At 35.4% G+C, this 20,369-nt stretch overlaps 1 protein-coding gene across 1 annotated transcript in view; it reads left to right on the top strand.

Annotated features, from left to right (window-relative positions):
* LOC143753478 (uncharacterized) overlaps positions 1-20,369 on the top strand; it is a 107,980-nt gene that overhangs the window by 67,432 nt on the left and 20,179 nt on the right. Inside the window, 7 exon segments of the mRNA XM_077245834.1 lie at positions 2,438-2,616; positions 5,451-5,637; positions 6,823-6,965; positions 7,674-7,858; positions 13,301-13,566; positions 15,157-15,376; positions 19,048-19,225. Of these exon segments, the coding sequence (XP_077101949.1) occupies positions 2,438-2,616; positions 5,451-5,637; positions 6,823-6,965; positions 7,674-7,858; positions 13,301-13,566; positions 15,157-15,376; positions 19,048-19,225 (1,358 nt within the window).

The following is a 20,369-nucleotide window of genomic DNA, read 5'->3' as shown; positions in this document are numbered from 1 at the left end:
ATGGATAGATGCACTTTTATGATGGATAAAGGCACTTTTATGATGGACAGATGCACTTTTATGATGGATAAAGGCACTTTTATGACGAATAAATGCACTTTTATGACAGATAGATGAACTTTTATGATGGATAGATGCACTTTTATAATGGATAGATGCACTTTTATGATGGACAGATGCACTTTTATGATGGACAGATGCACTTTTATGATGGATAGATGCACTTTTATGATGGACAGATGCACTTTTATGATGGATAGATGCACTTTTATGATGGATAAAGGCACTTTTATGATGGACAGATGCACTTTTATGATGGATAAATGCACTTTTATGACGAATAAATGCACTTTTATGACAGATAGATGAACTTTTATGATGGATAGATGCACTTTTATGATGGATAGATGCACTTTTATGATGGACAGATGCCCTTTTATGATGGACAGATGCACTTTTATGATGGACAGATGCACTTTTATGATGGACAGATGCACTTTTATGATGGATAAATGCACTTTTATGATGGATAGATGCACTTTTATGATGGATAGATGCATTTTTATGATGGACAGATGCACTTTTATGATGGACAGATGCACTTTTATGATGGATAGATGCACTTTTATGATGGACAGATGCACTTTTATGATGGATAGATGCACTTTTATGATGGATAGATGCACTTTTATGATGGATAGATGCACTTTTATGATGGACAGATGCACTTTTATGATGAACAGATGCACTTTTATGATGGACAGATGCACTTTTATGATGGACAGACGCACTTTTATGATGGATAGATGCACTTTTATGATGGACAGATGCACTTTTATGATGGATAGATGCACTTTTATGATGGATAAAGGCACTTTTATGATGGACAGATGCACTTTTATGATGGATAGATGCACTTTTATGATGGACAGATGCACTTTTATGATGGACAGATGCACTTTTATGATTGATAGATGCACTTTTATGATGGATAAATGCACTTTTATGATGGACAGATGCACTTTTATGATGACAGATGCACTTTTATGGTGGATAAAGGCACTTTTATGATGGATAAAGGCACTTTTATGATGGATAAATGCACGTTTAGGATGGATGAAGGAACTTTTATGATGGATAGATGCACTTTTATGATGGATAGATGCACTTTTATGATGGACAGATGCACTTTTATGATGGATAAATGCATTTTTATGATGGATAAAGGCACTTTTATGATGGACAGATGCACTTTTATGATGGATAGATGCACTTTTGTCATGGATAAAGGCACTTTTATGATGGATAAAGGCACTTTTATGATGGATAAATGCACTTTTAGGATGGATAAAGGCACTTTTATGATGGATAGATGCACTTTTATGATGGACAGATGCACTTTTATGTTGGATAAATGCACTTTTATGATGGATAAAGGCACTTTTATGATGGACAGATGCACTTTTATGATGGATAAAGGCACTTTTATGATGGACAGATGCACTTTTATGATGGATAAATGCACTTTTATGATGGATAAAGGCACTTTTATGATGGACAGATGCACTTTTATGATGGATAAAGGCACTTTTATGATGGATAAATGCACTTTTATGACGAACAAATGCACTTTTATGACAGATAGATGCACTTTTATGATGGATAGATGCACTTTTATGATGGACAGATGCACTTTTATGATGGATAGATGCACTTTTATGATGGACAGATGCACTTTTATGATGGACAGATGCACTTTTATGATGGATAGATGCACTTTTATGATGGATAAAGGCACTTTTATGATGGACAGATGCACTTTTATGATGGATAAAGGCACTTTTATGATGGATAAATGCACTTTTATGACGAATAAATGCACTTTTATGACAGATAGATGAACTTTTATGATGGATAGATGCCCTTTTATGATGGATAGATGCACTTTTATGATGGACAGATGCACTTTTAAGATGGATAGATGCACTTTTATGATGGACAGATGCACTTTTATGATGGATAGATGCACTTTTATGATGGATAGATGCACTTTTATGATGGACAGATGCACTTTTATGATGGACAGATGCACTTTTATGATGGACAGATGCACTTTTATGATGGATAGATGCACTTTTATGATGGATAAAGGCACTTTTATGATGGATAGATGCACTTTTATGATGGATAAATGCACTTTTATGACGAATAAATGCACTTTTATGATGGATAGATGCACTTTTATGATGGATAAAGGCACTTTTATGATGGATAAATGCACTTTTATGATGGATAGATGCACTTTTATGGACTTTAAAACAGAAACAACAATTAACTGCCATTTGTAAAGCTTGGAAGAGCCAGGACATTATTTAATAAAACTCTGATTGTATTTTAATTTTCCTTTTAAATTCCAACCCTGTTCCTGTGTCTGTAGATCTGAAGGCTCTGTATCAGGACCTGAACATCGTGGAGCCGCGGCTGCTGGCGTGTCTGGATGAACTGGGAAATTCGCAGGTCCGGGAGTTGCTCCGAAGACTCGGCGTTCACGAGCTGGAGCCGCAGCAGGTTCTGCAGCAGCACATCTACCCGGTGCTGAGGACCAAAGCCTGGGAGGTCAGAGGAACACACATGCTTTATCCTTAAAGGCGGGCGTACACGGTGTGATTTATGCAGTTTTACGAGCTCGCAGATGATCGCGTGGATGATCGCGGCTTGCAGTGTGTGAGAGGAATTACGAGCACCTCCCGACCTCCCGATAATTTTTAAACATGTTTAAAAAATTCGGGGAGTCGGCGCGATTTTCACCAGCGTATAGGCTGTCCCTTATTGCCAAGTCATACACAACCACGTCACAGGCTAGATCGATGGGACTATAGCTCAGTGGCAGCAACCATACAGTGTGCGCATACACAAACACACACATACTTCTCTCTCTCTCTCTCTCTCGTTTATGCTGAAAGGAATGGCTACTGTTCTCTGCTTTTCAACAAATCATTTGCACACACATTTCTGTCATCTGAAGCTATAGTTGCTTGCAACATTGAAAGCTCCGGTCTCTGTGTTTAGCGCGTAAGCTCACGTGATTGCCGCCGGCTCGGGATAGTATTCGTGCGGGACAGTTGTGCCGTGTACCAACTGCTTTGACACGATTATCAAGTTAACTGACTCGTAACGTGTGCAATATCTCACGACCTCCCGAGTGTCCGAACTCGCACCGTGTGCGCCCGCCTTAAGGTCCTTGCAAGAGTCCGAAATTTTCGGATGCGTTTTTCCGTATTCGTCATTCGGTGGCTCTGAATTGTTCCTCTCAAAATACTTGCTACGGATGTGAAAAACGCGGAAAATCGAACCCTATCCGAATTTTTTTTATGACGGACGAATGTTTCGGAGCCGGTGTGTAAACGTGATTGACAAAACGACAGGGCGGATTTATTTTTTAACGGGCGAAAATTTCGGACACGAATTTTGGACCTTTATGCTGAGTTCACACGATTTTCAAACTAGTCGGGTCAATGTTCTTTTCACACTGCACGACTATCTAGGGTAGCATTCAGTCACTGGCGTGTGTTCACACTGCACGACTAGCGTTTAGTCACTGTCTGGTCCGCAAACTACGTTTCACAACCAAACACACACGAGAAGTGATCAGGAAATAACGCAAGATCAGACCAGAGTTCTCGTGTGAGAAATTGTTATTAAAAATGATGCTGTTTTTTTTTTTTACTTTCTGTTCATCAAAGAATCCTAAAAAAAAGGTACACAACTGTTTTCAACACTGATAATAATCATAAATGTTTCTTGAGCATCAAATCATCATATTATAGTGATTTCTGAAGGATCATGTGACACTGAAGACTGGAGTAATGATGCTGAAAATTCAGCTTTGATCACAGGAATAAATTACACTTTATTATATTCACATAGAAAACAGCTGATTTACATTCTAATAATATTTAACAATATAACTTTGTTTTGTATTTTCAATCAAATAAATACAGCCTTGGTGATCATAAGTGACTTCTTTTAAAAACTTTAAAAATCTTACCGACCCAAAACTTTTGAACGGCAGTGTATATATGTATATGTATTTTGTAAATATATATACAAACACTTAGTTTGTTGTGCCTTGTATATAGGCATGTGTAGGGCTGCATAAAATAATAATAATAGCCTAGATAGCAGGCAGCCTGTAAATCGTTAAAAATGAACACTTCAGTAACACTACACTAGACAAACATATATTGTTTATCATATTTTACAAATATTTCTATTCGTTATGAAATGAGCACTTAGCGTGAAGCCTAATGTGTGGCGTGTTTTGCTTTTCAAACACACAGCGTGACTCAGACCCAAACTCAGCGCGTGCAGCGATCGAGCCGCTCCAAACTATGAAACATTATAGTTACATTATACATCTACGTTTGAGCAGATATCCACAAACACAGTATTTAACAGTAAACACAGGTCTAAACATTAAAATATTCACCATATTAGAATAAACACTCATACTAGCATACTTGTATCTCATTTCATAACATTTTAGGCTGGCACCAGTTTAGTAGCTACAATGTAAAGTTTATGCAACAATAAAACACTTACTATTATGTCTCTTACCTTAAAAATTGTTCTCATAGACAAAACGTCTTCTTCTGAGGTAAATCCACAGCACAAACAATCTTCCAAACTAATGAAAAGCAGAGAAATACTGGAGTCGCTGATTCTTTGTTCCGAGCTGATGAGGGCGTTAACAGCTCTGCGTTCCTTCACGTGGATCATTTGCATGAGAACAGCTCGCGCGCGTGGGGGTGTGGTCACATTAAAGTTAATGAGCTCGGGCTGGAGAAACTGTACATGTCGTTGCTTTCATAAGCAAGTATTGGCTGAGTTACAGATCATTTTCTGTCGCGTTTCAGAATGAACTTCACATTGAGAGAGAACGCGCATCATGTTTTTTTTCTTTATTTTTCGAAAAACACAACTTTTTGTTTTTATTATTAGTGTACACAAATAAAAGAAGACATTTAACAGTTTTTAATGATGTATAACACTTGCCTGTATGACAAAAATCGACAGAGTTATTTGAGTCTCTTTTGCACTGATATCGCCCGCGCGATAGCCGACCTCAGAGGGTTAATGATGTCACGCATGTGGTGGGGTAATAACTACTTTTAATGAATCTGTTAGAGATCAAATTAATGCTATAAATTACGGAAATTAGGGCTGGGTATTGGCACAAATTTCACGATTCGATTTCGTTTCACAAGCTTGCAATTCACTTCGATTTCGAATCGATTCAATATCGGGAAACATTCAATTCTCGTTAAACTGCTGATAATGATGAAACTTGCGAACATAGTTGGCTAACGATGCTTTTGGGAAACGCATCCCAGGATGTTAAAAACTCAGATCTGTGCCTCATATTCTTATTTAACTCCCTTTTCTTCTAGAAAAAGCCCAAGGATGTTGTCGTCAGCTACCTGGTGTTCATCAAAACGCACTCTCGGGATCAGGATTACAGGAGCCTCGGCGCATTCATACCTGTGCTGACCAGCGAGGGCTTTCTCTTCCCTTCACAGCGCAAAATACAGTTCTCCAGCCAGTACGGCAACATCCACCTTCCCAGCATGCTCCCTGGTAAACAAAGTTCACCTTGGTGTGGGATTTACTTTAAAATTGCTGGTAAAATTCGCAAATAATTGCAAAGAAATGGCAAGTAACACATTAAATTAAAGAAATTAACACACACTCCAATGATCTTTTATAAGCTTCAATGTTTTGTTTGCAAATAATTTTGAAAATTAAGAGTGTAGCCTCTTGATGAATTAAGATTCAAAGGTGACGCTTTACAATAAGGTTTTACTAGTTAACTTATGAAAGCCTTTGTCCACAACGGAATAAATAAACTAAAATATCCTAATTGTGACTATCTCACAATTCTGACTTTATTTATCTCAATTCCAAGTTTATCTTGCAATTCTGACTTTATTTCTCGCAATTCTTACTTTTTCTTGTAATTGCGAGTTTATTTCAATTCAACTTTTTGTTCTTCTTGCAATTCTGACTTTATTCCTCGCAATTCCAACTTTGTATCTCGCAATTCTGAATTTATAACTCGCAATTGTGATCTTATCTCACAATTTTGACTTTTTTTCTTGCGATTTCAAGTTTATATCTCGCAAATTATGACATTTTCTTGCAATCCTTTGAAATTACGAGTTACTTGCCATTCTGATTTTGAGATAAACTCGAAATTGTGAGATAAAAGGTCAGAATTATGAGATTAAAAAGTTATTATTTTATAAAATAATTACTTTTTTGTTTTTTAATCTGTGGCGGAAACAAGCTTCCATATTATCTACATTAGTTAACATGAACTAATAATAAAAAACACTACTAAAGCATTTTAGTCGATGTTAATTTCAATACATTAATACATTATTCAAATAAAATAATTAATATTAATTAATGGACCTGAGCTAACATGAACAAACAATAATCAGTTGTATTTTTACTAACGAGCATTATTAGAAACTGTAAAAAAATGTATTGCTCATAATAAGTTAATGTAAAGTTTACTAATGGAACCTTGTTGTAAAGTGTTACCGTTTCAAAACCTACAGAAATATTCAGTTTGATAAAATTACTTCAGTTTTGGAATAAGCTTTACAGTTTATGATTGATTCACCCTAGAATTGAAGCACCGAACAAGAAGTCTTTTGTAGGGACTTACAAAAGCATGAATTGTGCATGAACACGGAGCGTTGTGCAGTGGCTCCATCCAGTCCTTTCAGACCCAACCAGTCATTCTCCTTTTCCCAGGTGTGGACTGGGTTCTGCTGGACGCCTGCTATCTGAAGGCCGATAGAGACGTGAGTGGATGGAGAGAGATCTTCAGTTCTCTGGGAGTGAGAGACCTTCTGATCTTCAGGAAGGAGAAGCGCACGTTCACAACATCTGAATTGGTGAGACCGAGTGACCAGAACCTGTGCGTGTGACACGGCAAAAAATGCTTTTCTTACTGAGTATTTCTGTCTTGTTTCCAGTCCAAATATCTAAAAATTCTTAAATCAAGAAGTATTTACTAGATAAGTAAAATTACATAACAAAAAAAAAATCACAATTAAGCAAGTTTCTAGTTAATTATCTGCCAAATTGAATCTCTCAATTCTGACTTTATAACTCGCAATTGCGAGTTTATATCTCTCAATTCTGACTTTATAACTCGCAATTGCGAGTTTATATCTCTCAATTCTGACTTTATAACTCGCAATTGCGACTTTATATCTCTCAATTCTGACTTTTTAACTCGCAATTGCGACTTTTTCTCTCAATTCTGACTTTATAACTCGCAATTGCGACTTTATATGGATAAACTCGGAGTTGTGAAAAATAAAGTTAGAATTACGAGATAAAAAGTCGCAATTACCATTTTTATTTTTTATTCTGTGGCGGAAACCAGCTTCCATAAATTTCTTATCTCATTTTACTAATCTAGTAAATACTTCTTGATTTAAGAATTTTCAGATACTTGGACTGGAAACGAGACAAAAATACTAAGTAAGGAAAGCATTTTTTGCAGTGTAGTTCATTCATATTGCGTTCTGAACTCATCTTGATAAGCTCTATAAGAGTACAGTAGTCCTGATCCTGAATAACCGGCGTGTCCTCAGGCGTCGAGCCCGTGGGCTGTGGAGAGCGAGCTGTGGCCGAAGCCTGCGGATGGGCTTTATGTCATCGAGGATCATCACTGCGCTGAGTTTCATACGCTGGCAACCGTTGAGCATCTGCAGGAGAACGCTAAACTACAGCAGAGACGAGCTCTCATCGGCCTGATGGACCAGCACTGGGACGCTGGGTAAATAAACACTGCGGGATCATAATTATATATTTACATTTATGCATTTGGCCGACGCTTTTATCCAAAATTGCATTTCGAGGTACACATTTACATTATTATCAGTTCTTGCTTTCCCTGGGAATCGAACCCATGACCTTGGTGTTACTCTACTGTTTGAGCTGATGAGTGACTGAAAACGTGTGTAAAACAAACGATTATCAGTTTAAACTAAAGCTTGGACTGGATATAGTGTTCCTTACAACTCACCAAAGATCCAGTGATCGTGGATATCAACATGCAGCAGGAATCGTGTTTCCTCACATTGAGCCTGATTTCCACGCCGGGGAAATACATAAAGCAGATTTGCCTTTGAACGCTTTATATAAACACAATATAGCTCTAAATCCATGTGATTAATAATATTAATGTTATATATATATATATATATATCATCATATCGTCCAGCCCTAAAATTTATGTAGTGTTTTTATTAGTGTTCATTTAAAAACAATTATGCAGAATATACAATGGTAAATATTTACTTGATGAGTTGTCAACACAATATATAACAATACAATATATAAATTCAGCATATTGACACACAATGAAAACTGCAAATCCTAATTTCTCTGCTGGATCCAGTTGTTTCTGTGAATCTCAGCGTCTCTGTTCTGTAGCTTTCAGTAGTCTGTAAAAATATACCTCAGATTTCTTGTCAAATCTATTTATACAGTCAATCTCAAAGCTCTTTCCTGTTTTATGTGTGTTTTTCGGAGCTGAAAAAACAAATGCTGTTTGTTTGTGCATGTTTAGATTGGCGTTATTTTGCCACAATGAACTTCTTTAGCTCATCATTTTCAATTTGGACTGCAAAGGTCACGACTATTAGCTTTGCCGTGGCTTTGTTTGGACGTTCAGCACAGCCGGTGAATAGCATTGCAGGAAATACTGGCATAACAATGCATTCGTGTAGACTCTGTGTTGCACTATGGCTGGAATAAGCGGTTGAACTCTTACACCGTGTCCTAACTACACGCTGCGATAAAAGCGTCTTTTCCATGTTAATCAGAGTTTTTGTCCTAACCGGCGACACGCGGCGATTATGTTTCAGAAAAAATGTTTCTATTTTTCTGCGACGTCGCGCTGAAACAACAAACACAAAGTGTGGCAATGATAATCTCAGGTACTGTTTATGTGCTTTATTTAATGTTAAAAACATGCAATGTGACTTTGAATATCATTTAGTGCTCCAGCTTTATAGCCGTAAAAGCAACAATGGATAAATCACCTCAGATCTTGAAATTACACAAATGGAAACAAGAACATTCAAACTGTGAACAAACAAGTATATTCTTTGACCAAGTTTGTTTTAGTAACTCAGTAGCCTATGTATTTGTAATAATGTTTAAATGGTGTAATAGTTGTGAATTTGATTATGTACTTCTTGCGAGTGCCGTCATGATTACGGTCTGGTGCCGCGAGACTCCGCCCACACGCTGTTCTGATTGGCTGTGGGTTTTGATTGATTTTGACGCATCTCGCGTCTAGTGTGGACAGACTAATTATTTGTCACTGGAATGTCTGGTTAGGACACGGTGTAAAACCGTGCAAGTAATGCCTTGATCCCTCATGATTCACAGCTGTTGTGGAGAAATCCACTGCATTAATGCTCAATCTGCTCTTCGAACAGCTCTTTACTCCAGATTATTCAAACACCACAGCCGCACTATTAGTCTGGCATCTGCATTTCATCATTTTTGATCACATAAGCTATAAAGAGCTGAAAATATTGTGCCTGCTGTCTGGGATATGTGTGTGCTTGAAGGATTGGCGTGTTTATTTAATGGACTGTGTCTGATGACCATAAAACCACGTCAGATCCTAATCGGGAACATGCATCAGTCTATTCTTGGTCGCTCGGTTTTATAAAGCTCTCAAAGGAACGTACAGTCAAACCAAAAACGATTCAGACACCAGAAATAGTTTTTGATATTTTTTCACTAGTGTGTGCAGGACTCTATAGTTCATTTATGTAAGTGAGGAGAGCAAAATAAAGTAAACTGTGACACATTATACTCACGAATTCTTCATACAGTGTAAAATTTATACAAATTTGAGACCAAAAATGATTGGGACACTTTGAGCTGATCATGTTTTGCTGAAGTGTTTTTTCTTTAATTGCTAATGCACCTTTTTACAGCACAGACTGAACAACATGAAGCATTGCTTGGTAACTGGTTGAGCTAAACTGGTATTATCTAATTGTGTAGTTAAATTTAACAGCTGACAGATATTCAACATAATTCATGTGTGAGAGTCTAACAGAAGGACGGACAAAACCAGTGAAATATCAACGGAGTTCTGCTCATATTTTATTACCATTTTCTAAACTATAGCAAATAAACTGTGATAACGTGAGAAATGGAGTCTGAATATATTTTGGTTTGACTGTACAGCACAGTTCTTCAGATGCACGGATGAAATGCCATGTATTTTAATGCATCTGCTGCGTGAGTCAGCTGACCTCGCATGAACCGCCTGACGTCACCTGGTTTTATGCTGCATTTCCATTCATAAACAAAAACACATCCACCCGCTCGGCCAGATCCACAGCATACATAAGTGATGCTTTTACTCGTTTTTCAGACTGAAATAGTGCATAAATTGCATATTGCTATTTAAGTTTAATTTATTTCAATCATGACAGCTCTTGGAATAGATTTAGTATTCGAAGATTCAATATTTAAAGATGTTTACTTTAAAAAACGAAGGAAAATCATTTACTGGCTTACCATCGTTTCTCAATATGGGTAAATGTCCGGGTAAGTACACCTCTGGCCACTGGGTAGGGTCGTTACACTAATTTGACCGAATTTGACGCGAGAATGAAGGGACATGTTTTTAAATTGACCAAATTAAGTTTGTTGATGGATCTTTCACAGTCTATGGCAGGCAGGGTGGACATATAATTACTTGACATGTTTAATCTTAGTGATTTCTTAAGTTATTCACGCCTGTCGGCTGTGTAGGGACGTTGTTTTGTGATGCTATTTTGTATTGAAGTCTATGGGAAGTCTTTTTATTTTCCCCTAAAAGTGGGCGAGAATCTGTTCAGAGACATTCTATGACGTTGCGCCGGTTGTGCGTATGTTATTAAATATGGCAGTGTTGATATATTTGGTCTTTGTGGAGTAGATGTGCTACTGCTGCATAAATAGCAGATCTCGGCAGGTGGAGCTGGGGAGGTGGAGGGGTTCAGAGGAACTACAGCAAACACTGACTGTTTAAATGTTGAGCAAGCGATCTCATTGGCTGCAGGACGAACAGAGGCCAATCAGCTTGTGCCATTCGTAGGGTTTGGTACCAGTTGAATTTTAATAATTCCGAATTCTGCTTATCGATTCCGATTCTCATAGATTCCTAATTTCGATTCCAATAAGGTAAACAAAAATTTGGATATCATTCACATTTATTCAAAGTCTTATTGCAAAACATTTCATTGTAGCTGAATAGCATAAACAAAAAATCAACTGGCTAAAGAAAACTTACACAATTGACTTTTGCTTATGTTTCAAAAATATCACAGCAAAAACAACTAGCTCAACTAACATACATTTCAAGCATTATTAAAGACAAGGAAACACGCAGTAGTTTAAAAAAAAGAACAAATAAACAAATTAGCAATTGCATAACTGAACAAAGATACTATTTGAATAAACGGTAGAAGACTAGAAGTCCCTCTGTAGTCAACAGTTTTATCCCTTAAAACTCACCTTTGATCACTAAAATGACATATTTAAACGTTTTTACCTTGAAACAATTTCTTCATGCCTTAAAATATATTGAATGTAACCCGACACCCTTGGCTCATTTAGTATGCGTGGTTCTATGAATATGCAAATGGGCCCCGCCTCCACTCACTCACTCACTCAGAGATCCACTGGTTGACGATCACACGTTGATCTGATTGGTTACAAGGTAGTTTGTGACGTCAGAAACACCAGCGATTTCAAACCGTGTTTTTGAGACTGTCTTTGGTTCACTGCAGTTTTAAGAAGAAAATACTCAGCAATGCTGTCGACTTATGAATTTACACATGCTTTGTGTTAAAGCGTATTAAAAACATCACATAGACACATAAACAACATTAAAATGCTGGATTTTCACCACAGGGGGACTTTAAGATTTTCAAGTACAAAAAATGTAAATCAAATGTAAAATAACACTGCACTTTATAAATAAATATACATTACATATATAGTTACAAAAGTTATTCAATCATGAACAGCGAGAGAATTTTCTCTCTGTTTTTTGTCGTTTGATTAATGTTATTATAGAGACTGCAGCAGGAATATTAGGAATATATATATATATTATATAATATATGGTGTCACTTTAAGAGCTGCACGGATCCAATATACTGATACACGTGTGTTTTCTTTCTCACCTGCTTACGTTCACTTAGGACATAACCGGCCGTGTTTACGAGGATATTTTGACATGGTTTTGTGTGCATTTGTGAACTTGGTTCAGTATCGCGCACTATTGAGTATGAGAGGTGCTTTCTGGGCGCTTGTTTTGGATCTGTGAGAATAGCGCAAGTCTTCTGGTGCTTGAATGGTTTAGAATCATATTAAAATGCCAACATACGAATCATTAAACGGAATCGAAATGCAGGTGTCCTATCCAATCCCCGATTATTGGAAATTTGGAACTGGTTCTAAAATGGTAATGCTGTGATTGCTTGCCCACTGCTTGTTTACTGTTGTACTGTAAAAAAAAAAAGTAATTTAAATAAAAAAATAATGGTAACATTTACAATAAGGTCCCATTAGTTACTGTAAGATAATGCATTTTCAAAATTAACTAGCAATGAGCAATATATTTGTTACAGTATTTATCATTCATGAAAAGAAAAAAACTGAATAAAGTCGCCACCAATATATGCAAAAAATTTAATAGTAGACTCATACATAGGTTATATATAGGAGCGCGCAGGCTCTTCGTCAGACAAATAAAAGTTATTACCCAACAAGCCTTTATAATCTCAGGTGATTCATTAACGGATCACATGACACATGAGAGAAAAGAATAAATAAAAAAGATTTTTAAAAAAAGTCACAAAAGAAAATACTAAATGTGAGTCATATTTGGAACGTGCGAAATTAATAACGAGAATCATAATACCTGCAATAGAAAACCAAGGAAAAATCTTAAAGAAACGGACCTTGTTGGGTAATAACTTGTATTTGTCTGTTGAGGAGCCTGCGCTCTACGTAACTTGTCTACTTTTATTATTTTTGCATGTTTCAGAGCCTTGGTTTTCGTCTTTTGTCTGTTTTTTTATTGTTTTCTTTTGCCGACTGCATATTTTTGCCGCTGATGTGCAAGCTTTGGTCTTTTTTTCGTAAAGCCAATGCATGTGTTTTTACACGAAAGCCTGTCCTGTGTGTGTTGCAGAGAGAAGTTCTCTCAGTATCTCCGGGCGCAGGTCTCGGACAGCCAGGGACGACCCGTTCGAGACGCCAAATCCTCCTTCTGTCATCATCTCACGCAGTTATACTGGGTCCCAGCGCACAGGCCACCGTGGGACGAGAGCCGGCACGTAGCTTTCCTGCAGCCCAGATCTGTCTACATCTTTTCTACGCAAGTGCACGCGCTGCTCGGCTCACACGTCGATTATGCGCACAGCGTACAGAAGCCCAGCGAATTCACCAGAGCAATAGGTAAAGCTAACGGCAGTTTTAATGGTGACATATTATGTCCCTTTTCACAAGATGTAATTTAAATCTCTGGTGTTCCCAGAATGTGTCTCTGAAATTTTAGCTCAAAATTCCCTCAGATCATTTATTATAGCTTGTTAATGCATAGCTTTGTTTTAAATAAATACATTTTTAGTAAACTGTGATTTTTTTTTTTTATACATGTACATTTCTGAAATACATAACTTAGACAGTTCCCTCTGATAACAGATCTCTCTAAATTGTAATATGGACTCATGCATTTTCAGTAAAGCTGCTTTGAAATGATGTGTGTGTGAAAAGCGCTATACAAATAAATGAGAGTTGAATTGAATTTAATATTTTGAGATTTTGAGAGTGAATGCAGTTTTACACTTGTCAAGATAGTATTGATTTAAAGTCAATATGGAATCAAAAATAAAACCCTATTTAATTTCTTAATACACATTCCTGGTCTTAATGTGCATGATTAATCAATGCATGTTTTCCTACAAAAAAATAACATTTTTAATAACTTTCTGATTTTTTCCTGTGACATTAAACATTTTCAACTTTCAGATAGAGACCATTTTTCACATTCAGATCGTATTCTTGTTAAGCTCACTTGTTTGTTTGGAACGTACAAACAAATTTTTAAAAATAAATTTTTAAAAATTAAATAAATTAACAAATCGAAAGTAAATCACTCTAATGTGATACACACAGAAACTCAAAAGTCTTGTAAAAATAAAAGTTCAGTGTTAACTTGAAGAAGTTATGACAGAAGAGTATTACTATTATACAGCAGAATGTAATAATAACAATAATAATAAAGTTAATTTAAACATTATTTTTAAGTAATATGACAACTTTTCATGCGTTTTAATTACACAGTAATCTCTGTGTTTTGTTTGGCCAAAAATAAAATAAATAAATGTAAGATATTTTTTATATATACTGTATAAAGAAATTAATACTTTGATTTCAGCAAGGATGCATTAAATTGATCAAGAAGTGACAGTAAAGATATTTAAAATGTTACAAAAGATTCTGTTTCAAATAAATGCTGTTCTTTTGAACTTTCAATTCATCAAAGAATCCTGAAAAATAAAATGTATCACCGTTTCCTTAAAGATATTAAGTGTTTTCAATTAGGTCTGTGAAACGATTAATCCCATCCAAAATAAAAGTTGTGTTTACATAATATATGTGTGTACTTTTGTATAATTATTTTGTATGTATAAATACACACACATGCATGTATATATATTTAAGAAATATTTGCATGTATATACTGTGTATATATATATATATATATATATACATAATTGATATTATATATAAATATATTATATAAAAATATTTTATATTTAAAAAACTTATTTTCTTGAATATATATATATAACATGCATGTGTGAGTATTGATATATACAAAATACGCATTCACATACACACATATTATGTAAATACAACTTTTATTTTGGATCGCGATTCGTTTCACAGCCCTATAATCAACTGATAATAATCAGAAATGTTTCAATGACAAAGCTTTGAACGGTGCATATTATTACAATTGACGTATGAATGTGTGTGCAGGAATGAGACACAGTGTGCATGTGGAGGACATGATTGGCTATCTGAAGCGCTGGTGCACGAAGGTTTCCGAGGATCCGTGTGAAGAGCCTGAAGGAGCAGATTTCAGCTCTACTGTGGAGCACATCCATGCGGTGTACCAATATCTGTATGCCGAGTGCACTAGTGTCCAGATCAGAGACCTGTTCCAGCACTCGCCCGCTGTCTTCATCGAGTATGACAGGTCAGATAAACACAGATTAACCATGTTATTTAAGAAACGGGTCATGACATATAAGAGGTCTTTGAACTATTAAAAAATCCTGCAAGTTTCATAGCTTAAAACAACATCCTCCTTATAAACAAAGCATTTATTTAACCCTCTGATGGTCTTCAAAAAAAAGTCACACTTGTGGTCTTCGGGGTCTATTGGACCCCAGACAACAACATTTAATTTTGTAACCGAACAATTTTTTTTTTTAACAAATATAATTTTACTCGGTTCATTAATGTTTTTACTCAACATTTGTGCAGTTTTTGTAGAATTTATGATTTTTAAAATATTTCTATAAATAAATAAATAAATATTTAATTAAATAGGATTTTTACAAAAAAAACAGCATTTTATGTTAAATAAACTTTATAAAAGACCCAGATTTCTAACTTTCATTCCTGGGGATACCCTGGATAATTTTAGAAGGTTTAATGTAAGATTTTTGACCATTTTTTGGAAAATACAGGTTAAAATTTGTAATAAATCACTTTAACCACTAGATGGCTATAGAGCTCCATTATATGCTATTTGCTATTTGAATTACTGAAAGATATAGTTTCTAAAGTTGGATTCAGTTGGATTCATATCTAAATATTATAAAATCACAATTATAACAAAAATAAAATAATTTTTGTCAAAATGTTGCATTTTTTGTACTGAAAAAACACAGCACACACAAAAACAACCACAACAGTGAAGTGCCAAACCTGCAGACAGGGTTGGAGCAAACACAGGGTGTGTGTGTGTGTACATTTTATTTTTATTTTTATGTGTACAGTGTCACCAATTTATTTTTGAGGTGGTTCTTCATTTTGTATGATTTTATTTGACAAATTATAAGACTTTTTATAGCCTTACAAATGTATTTGTGTGTGTGTGTGTGTGTGTGTGTGTGTGTGTGTGTGTGTGTGTGTGTGTGTGTGTGTGTGTGTGTGTGTGTGTGTGTGTGTGTGTGTGTCTGTGCGCGCACATTTTCAATGCGTCTAAGTGTTACCAATTTATTTTTCTGGTGGTTCTGCATTTTAGATTATTTTATTTTACAAATGATAAGAGAACAGTTTTTATAGTCTGTATGTGTTCCTGTATAAATGTATTCCTCTTTATGTGTGTGTTTGTGTGTGTGTGTGCGCCTGTGGTGAGCATGATAATTTTGGATTGTGGATGTTTTTTGCATTGTTGGAAGTGTGCCACTTTATTTCTGTCATTTCTGTCTATGTGTTCTACGTTGTTTCTGATTTTGATGATGTTATTTTGTCTATTTTGATTGCGGGGTCCAATAGACCCCGAAGACCACGAGTGTGACTATTTTTGTCACGCCAACATAAAAACAGATATCATAAAATTTTTTTTTTTTTTTTGTAGATCTAGAAAGTGTTGAGAGCCGTAGAAAGTTTCAAACCATTTGGACAAAGAGAACTTTTTTTTTTATTTGAGCAAAAGTCATTTGGGGTCCACTAGACCCCGAAGACCATCATAGGGTTAATCTAGCGTCAAAAACAGCTCGTTTTGATATTGAGTGATCTGTGACATCACACGGGCGACATCACATTTACATATGCCCGCCTCCAGAGCAAGACATCAACCAATAGTGTCACATAGTGTTGTTTTTGGAGGCCTGTTTTAATTTTAGTTTTAGTTTAGTCTTTGTGTCAAGCTGTCATTTTAGTTTTCATTAGTTTTAGTCATGTTCATACTCTTTTTAGTCTAGTTAAGTTTCAGTCGACTAAAATCTGAGCATTCAGTCAGAATTAACCATGACTATTTTCATCTAGTTTTAGTCGACGAAAACTGATGATATTTAGTCTAGTTTTAGTCAATGAAAATTGTATTTTAGTCTCTCTTTAGTAATGCAATTCTATTTAACTATTAAGTACCTAGTAGTATAGACGAAACCAAAATTTTCTTTTAGCCAAACCCATTTCAAACAAGGTTATCTTATTATATTATTGTTACCTTATAGACTCAAAAATACATCCATTTCAGTCTCTGATTTTAATTTACAACATATTTATTTAGGCCGTTTTTTCCTCCATCTTTTTCCACAACACATTCCGTTTTCTATTCCACTTCTATGTAATTAAAATGTTTTTCCAAATGTCGTTTCTTCTTTTTCTCCCAAAGACGAACCCCGGCTGGCCGGCCATTGTTCCCTTTCTCGGCGTCAGACTTAACTTTGTTAGTTGTCGTTTGCACTAACTCTCTCAGCTGCATCTTCTAAATAATGGCGCGAGTGTGGCTTGAGGAAGTGATGTCGCCTGCGTCTGCGCAGTCCGACCTGATGCAGCCCCTGAGTGAGACACAGGAAACAGAAATACTGCAAAATAATAACAATAATTACGCAACCAAATGAGACGAAATAGCGTCATAACATTTTGTCTCGTCTCTTTTCGGTCAACAAAAATGAAGAGACATTTTAGCATAGTTTTTATTTTGTAAACCACATTTAGTCTCGTTTTTATTCGTCAACAATATTGCATTGTTCATTTAATTATAGTCATCGTCACATGACCAGCATTTACATTGCGTCTCGTTTTCGTCACGTGATAAAGGTTTGTTGACGACGATATTTATTCATAATTTTCATTGATGAAAGCAACACTAGTTATACATCATCCCACCATAGGCCCCACCCACTGCAATAATAGGCCCCGCCCACTGGTGTTTAATTGTTTAACGGCTGACATTTGCCTACACTGGATGTGAGCGTTGCGCCAAAAGCAAACAAAGCCATTATAATGACTGGCGCTGTCTACACTGATACAGCATACAGATGTGTGTTGAGTTTCTGACGGACTCCACGCACTTGTAGAAGATCCCAGCGTCAGAAACAAGTGGATGGTTTATTTTAATGGCGTCCCGGAGGATTATATGTTTGTTCGGAGTGTTTGAATGCAGATCGTCCTGTAAACGAGGCAAGGTGTAATGGAGAGTTCACAAAGAAAGATTTGCTGACTGATGAAGCAGTGACTGTGAAGTAAAGGATTTCATTACGCTTTGTCTGTAAATGACGGTTTTAATGTTAACCGATAAGATAATGTTTTAAAAACACTGACTCGTGAGCAATAGCGAGTGGGCGTCGATACGGTTTCCTATGCAATGACATTAGCCAATCACAACAGTGGGCGTTTACTGACAAGCCTTTAAAGGAGCTACGCATTAAAAACTGATAATTTCAGACAGAGGCTCAAAATTAAGCTTGAAAATAATAATTTTTCAACATTTCTCACATTATCACAGTTTATTCGCTATAGTTTAGAAAATGGTAATAAAATCTGACAAGAACTCAGTTGATATTTCACTGGTTTTGTCCGTCCTTCTGTTAGACTCTCACACATGAATTATGTTGAATATCTGTCAGCTGTTAAATTTAACTACACAATTAGATAATACCAGTTTAGCTCAACCAATCACCAAGCAATGCTTCATGTTGTTCAGTCTGTGCTGTAAAAAGGTGCATTAGCAATTAAAGAACAAACACTTCAGCAAAACATGATCAGGTCTGAATAATATTTGGTTTGACTGTATTTTGGGTTTTTTTGTGTGCAAAAAACTTCATTTACATTATAAGTGAACCACAAGGAACATATTCAAATAATAAAAAAATCCATGTCTTGTCCCTTCAAAACCTCCATGTCTCACAGGAAGGAGGAGCGGTGCTCCGGGCGCTTCTATCATCTTAAAGAGGTTTGCTGGTGGGATCCGACGGGAATGTTCCAGAGATACAAGGAGTTGATCCGGCGCTCCGACAGTGGGATTCAGGAGCCCAGAGTCTTGGCACCCTTTTATAATGCTTTGCAGGACATGAAGAGCATGTTCAAGGTTGGTTTAGGGTTGAATTCCGTCCGATGTTGATAAGCCGGAAATGTTATACTATTTTGTCCAAATAAATTAAAATATAAAACACCTAAAAACTAAAATTGTGAATGTAGACATCACAACATTGAAGTGTAAAGTATGAAAAATTGATATATATATATATATATATATATTTTTTTTTTTAGATTTGCAAACTGTTATTAATGTATTAATGATTTTAGAGATTAACTTTAAGTATTAGATTATAGAGGAAATAAGCATGTTCAAGAAGATTTCCGATATTGATAGAGATAAATAAATAACAATAAAATCTATAATATATGCAATGTGGAAAAAAATTGACATAGTTGTGAAATCCAGATGTAAAAATGGTATTTACTGTATAATGTGGCAATGTTGGATGATCAGTCAAAAGTAAATCGCTTTATTGTGATGCACACAGAAATTCAAAAGTCTTTTCAAAATAAAAGTTCAGTTTAACTTGAAGAAATTATGACAGACTTATATTTCTATTATACAGCAGAATGTAATAATGACAATAATAACAAAGTTCATTAAAACATTATTTTTAAGGAATATGAACATCTTTCATGGATGTTTTAATTATACAGTGAGCTTTTGTTTTGTTTGGCAAAAAAATAAAGTTAATGTACATTTATGTTAAATTAATGTACATTTTAAAATATCAATTTAGTTGATCTTGTCTTATTCATTGCTTTAAAAACAGATTCACAGTCAATTCACTAGACATCCGTTATTAAAATGGAATTAAATCATTAAAATTTAATCAAAATTAAAACCAGAAATTTGGTGGAAAATACAACATTTCATAGGGCCCTATTATTGTTAAAATTAATTTAATAAATTATTAAATTGTTAACTTTTTGAAGTCAGTTCACTAGACATCCTTTTTTAAAATTTCATTAAATCATTAAATTGAATCAAAATTAAAACAAGACATTTTAGGGGGGAAAAAAAACATTTCAATGGGCCCTATTTTATTTTAATTTTAACTTTAATAAATTGAAGTAAATTGTAAACATTTTGAAGTAAATTCACTAGACATCCTTTATTAAAATTTCATTAAATCATTAAATTGAAATTAAATTTAAACAAGAAATTTGGGGGAGGGAATCAATCTTAATCA

This window comes from Siphateles boraxobius, unplaced genomic scaffold (genome assembly GCF_051911475.1).
Source record: "Siphateles boraxobius isolate OS27281-9 unplaced genomic scaffold, OSU_SipBor_1 103, whole genome shotgun sequence".
NCBI lineage: Eukaryota > Metazoa > Chordata > Actinopteri > Cypriniformes > Leuciscidae > Siphateles > Siphateles boraxobius.
Note: the sequence above shows the minus strand (reverse complement) of the source record. Positions and strands in the feature narration are given on the sequence as shown.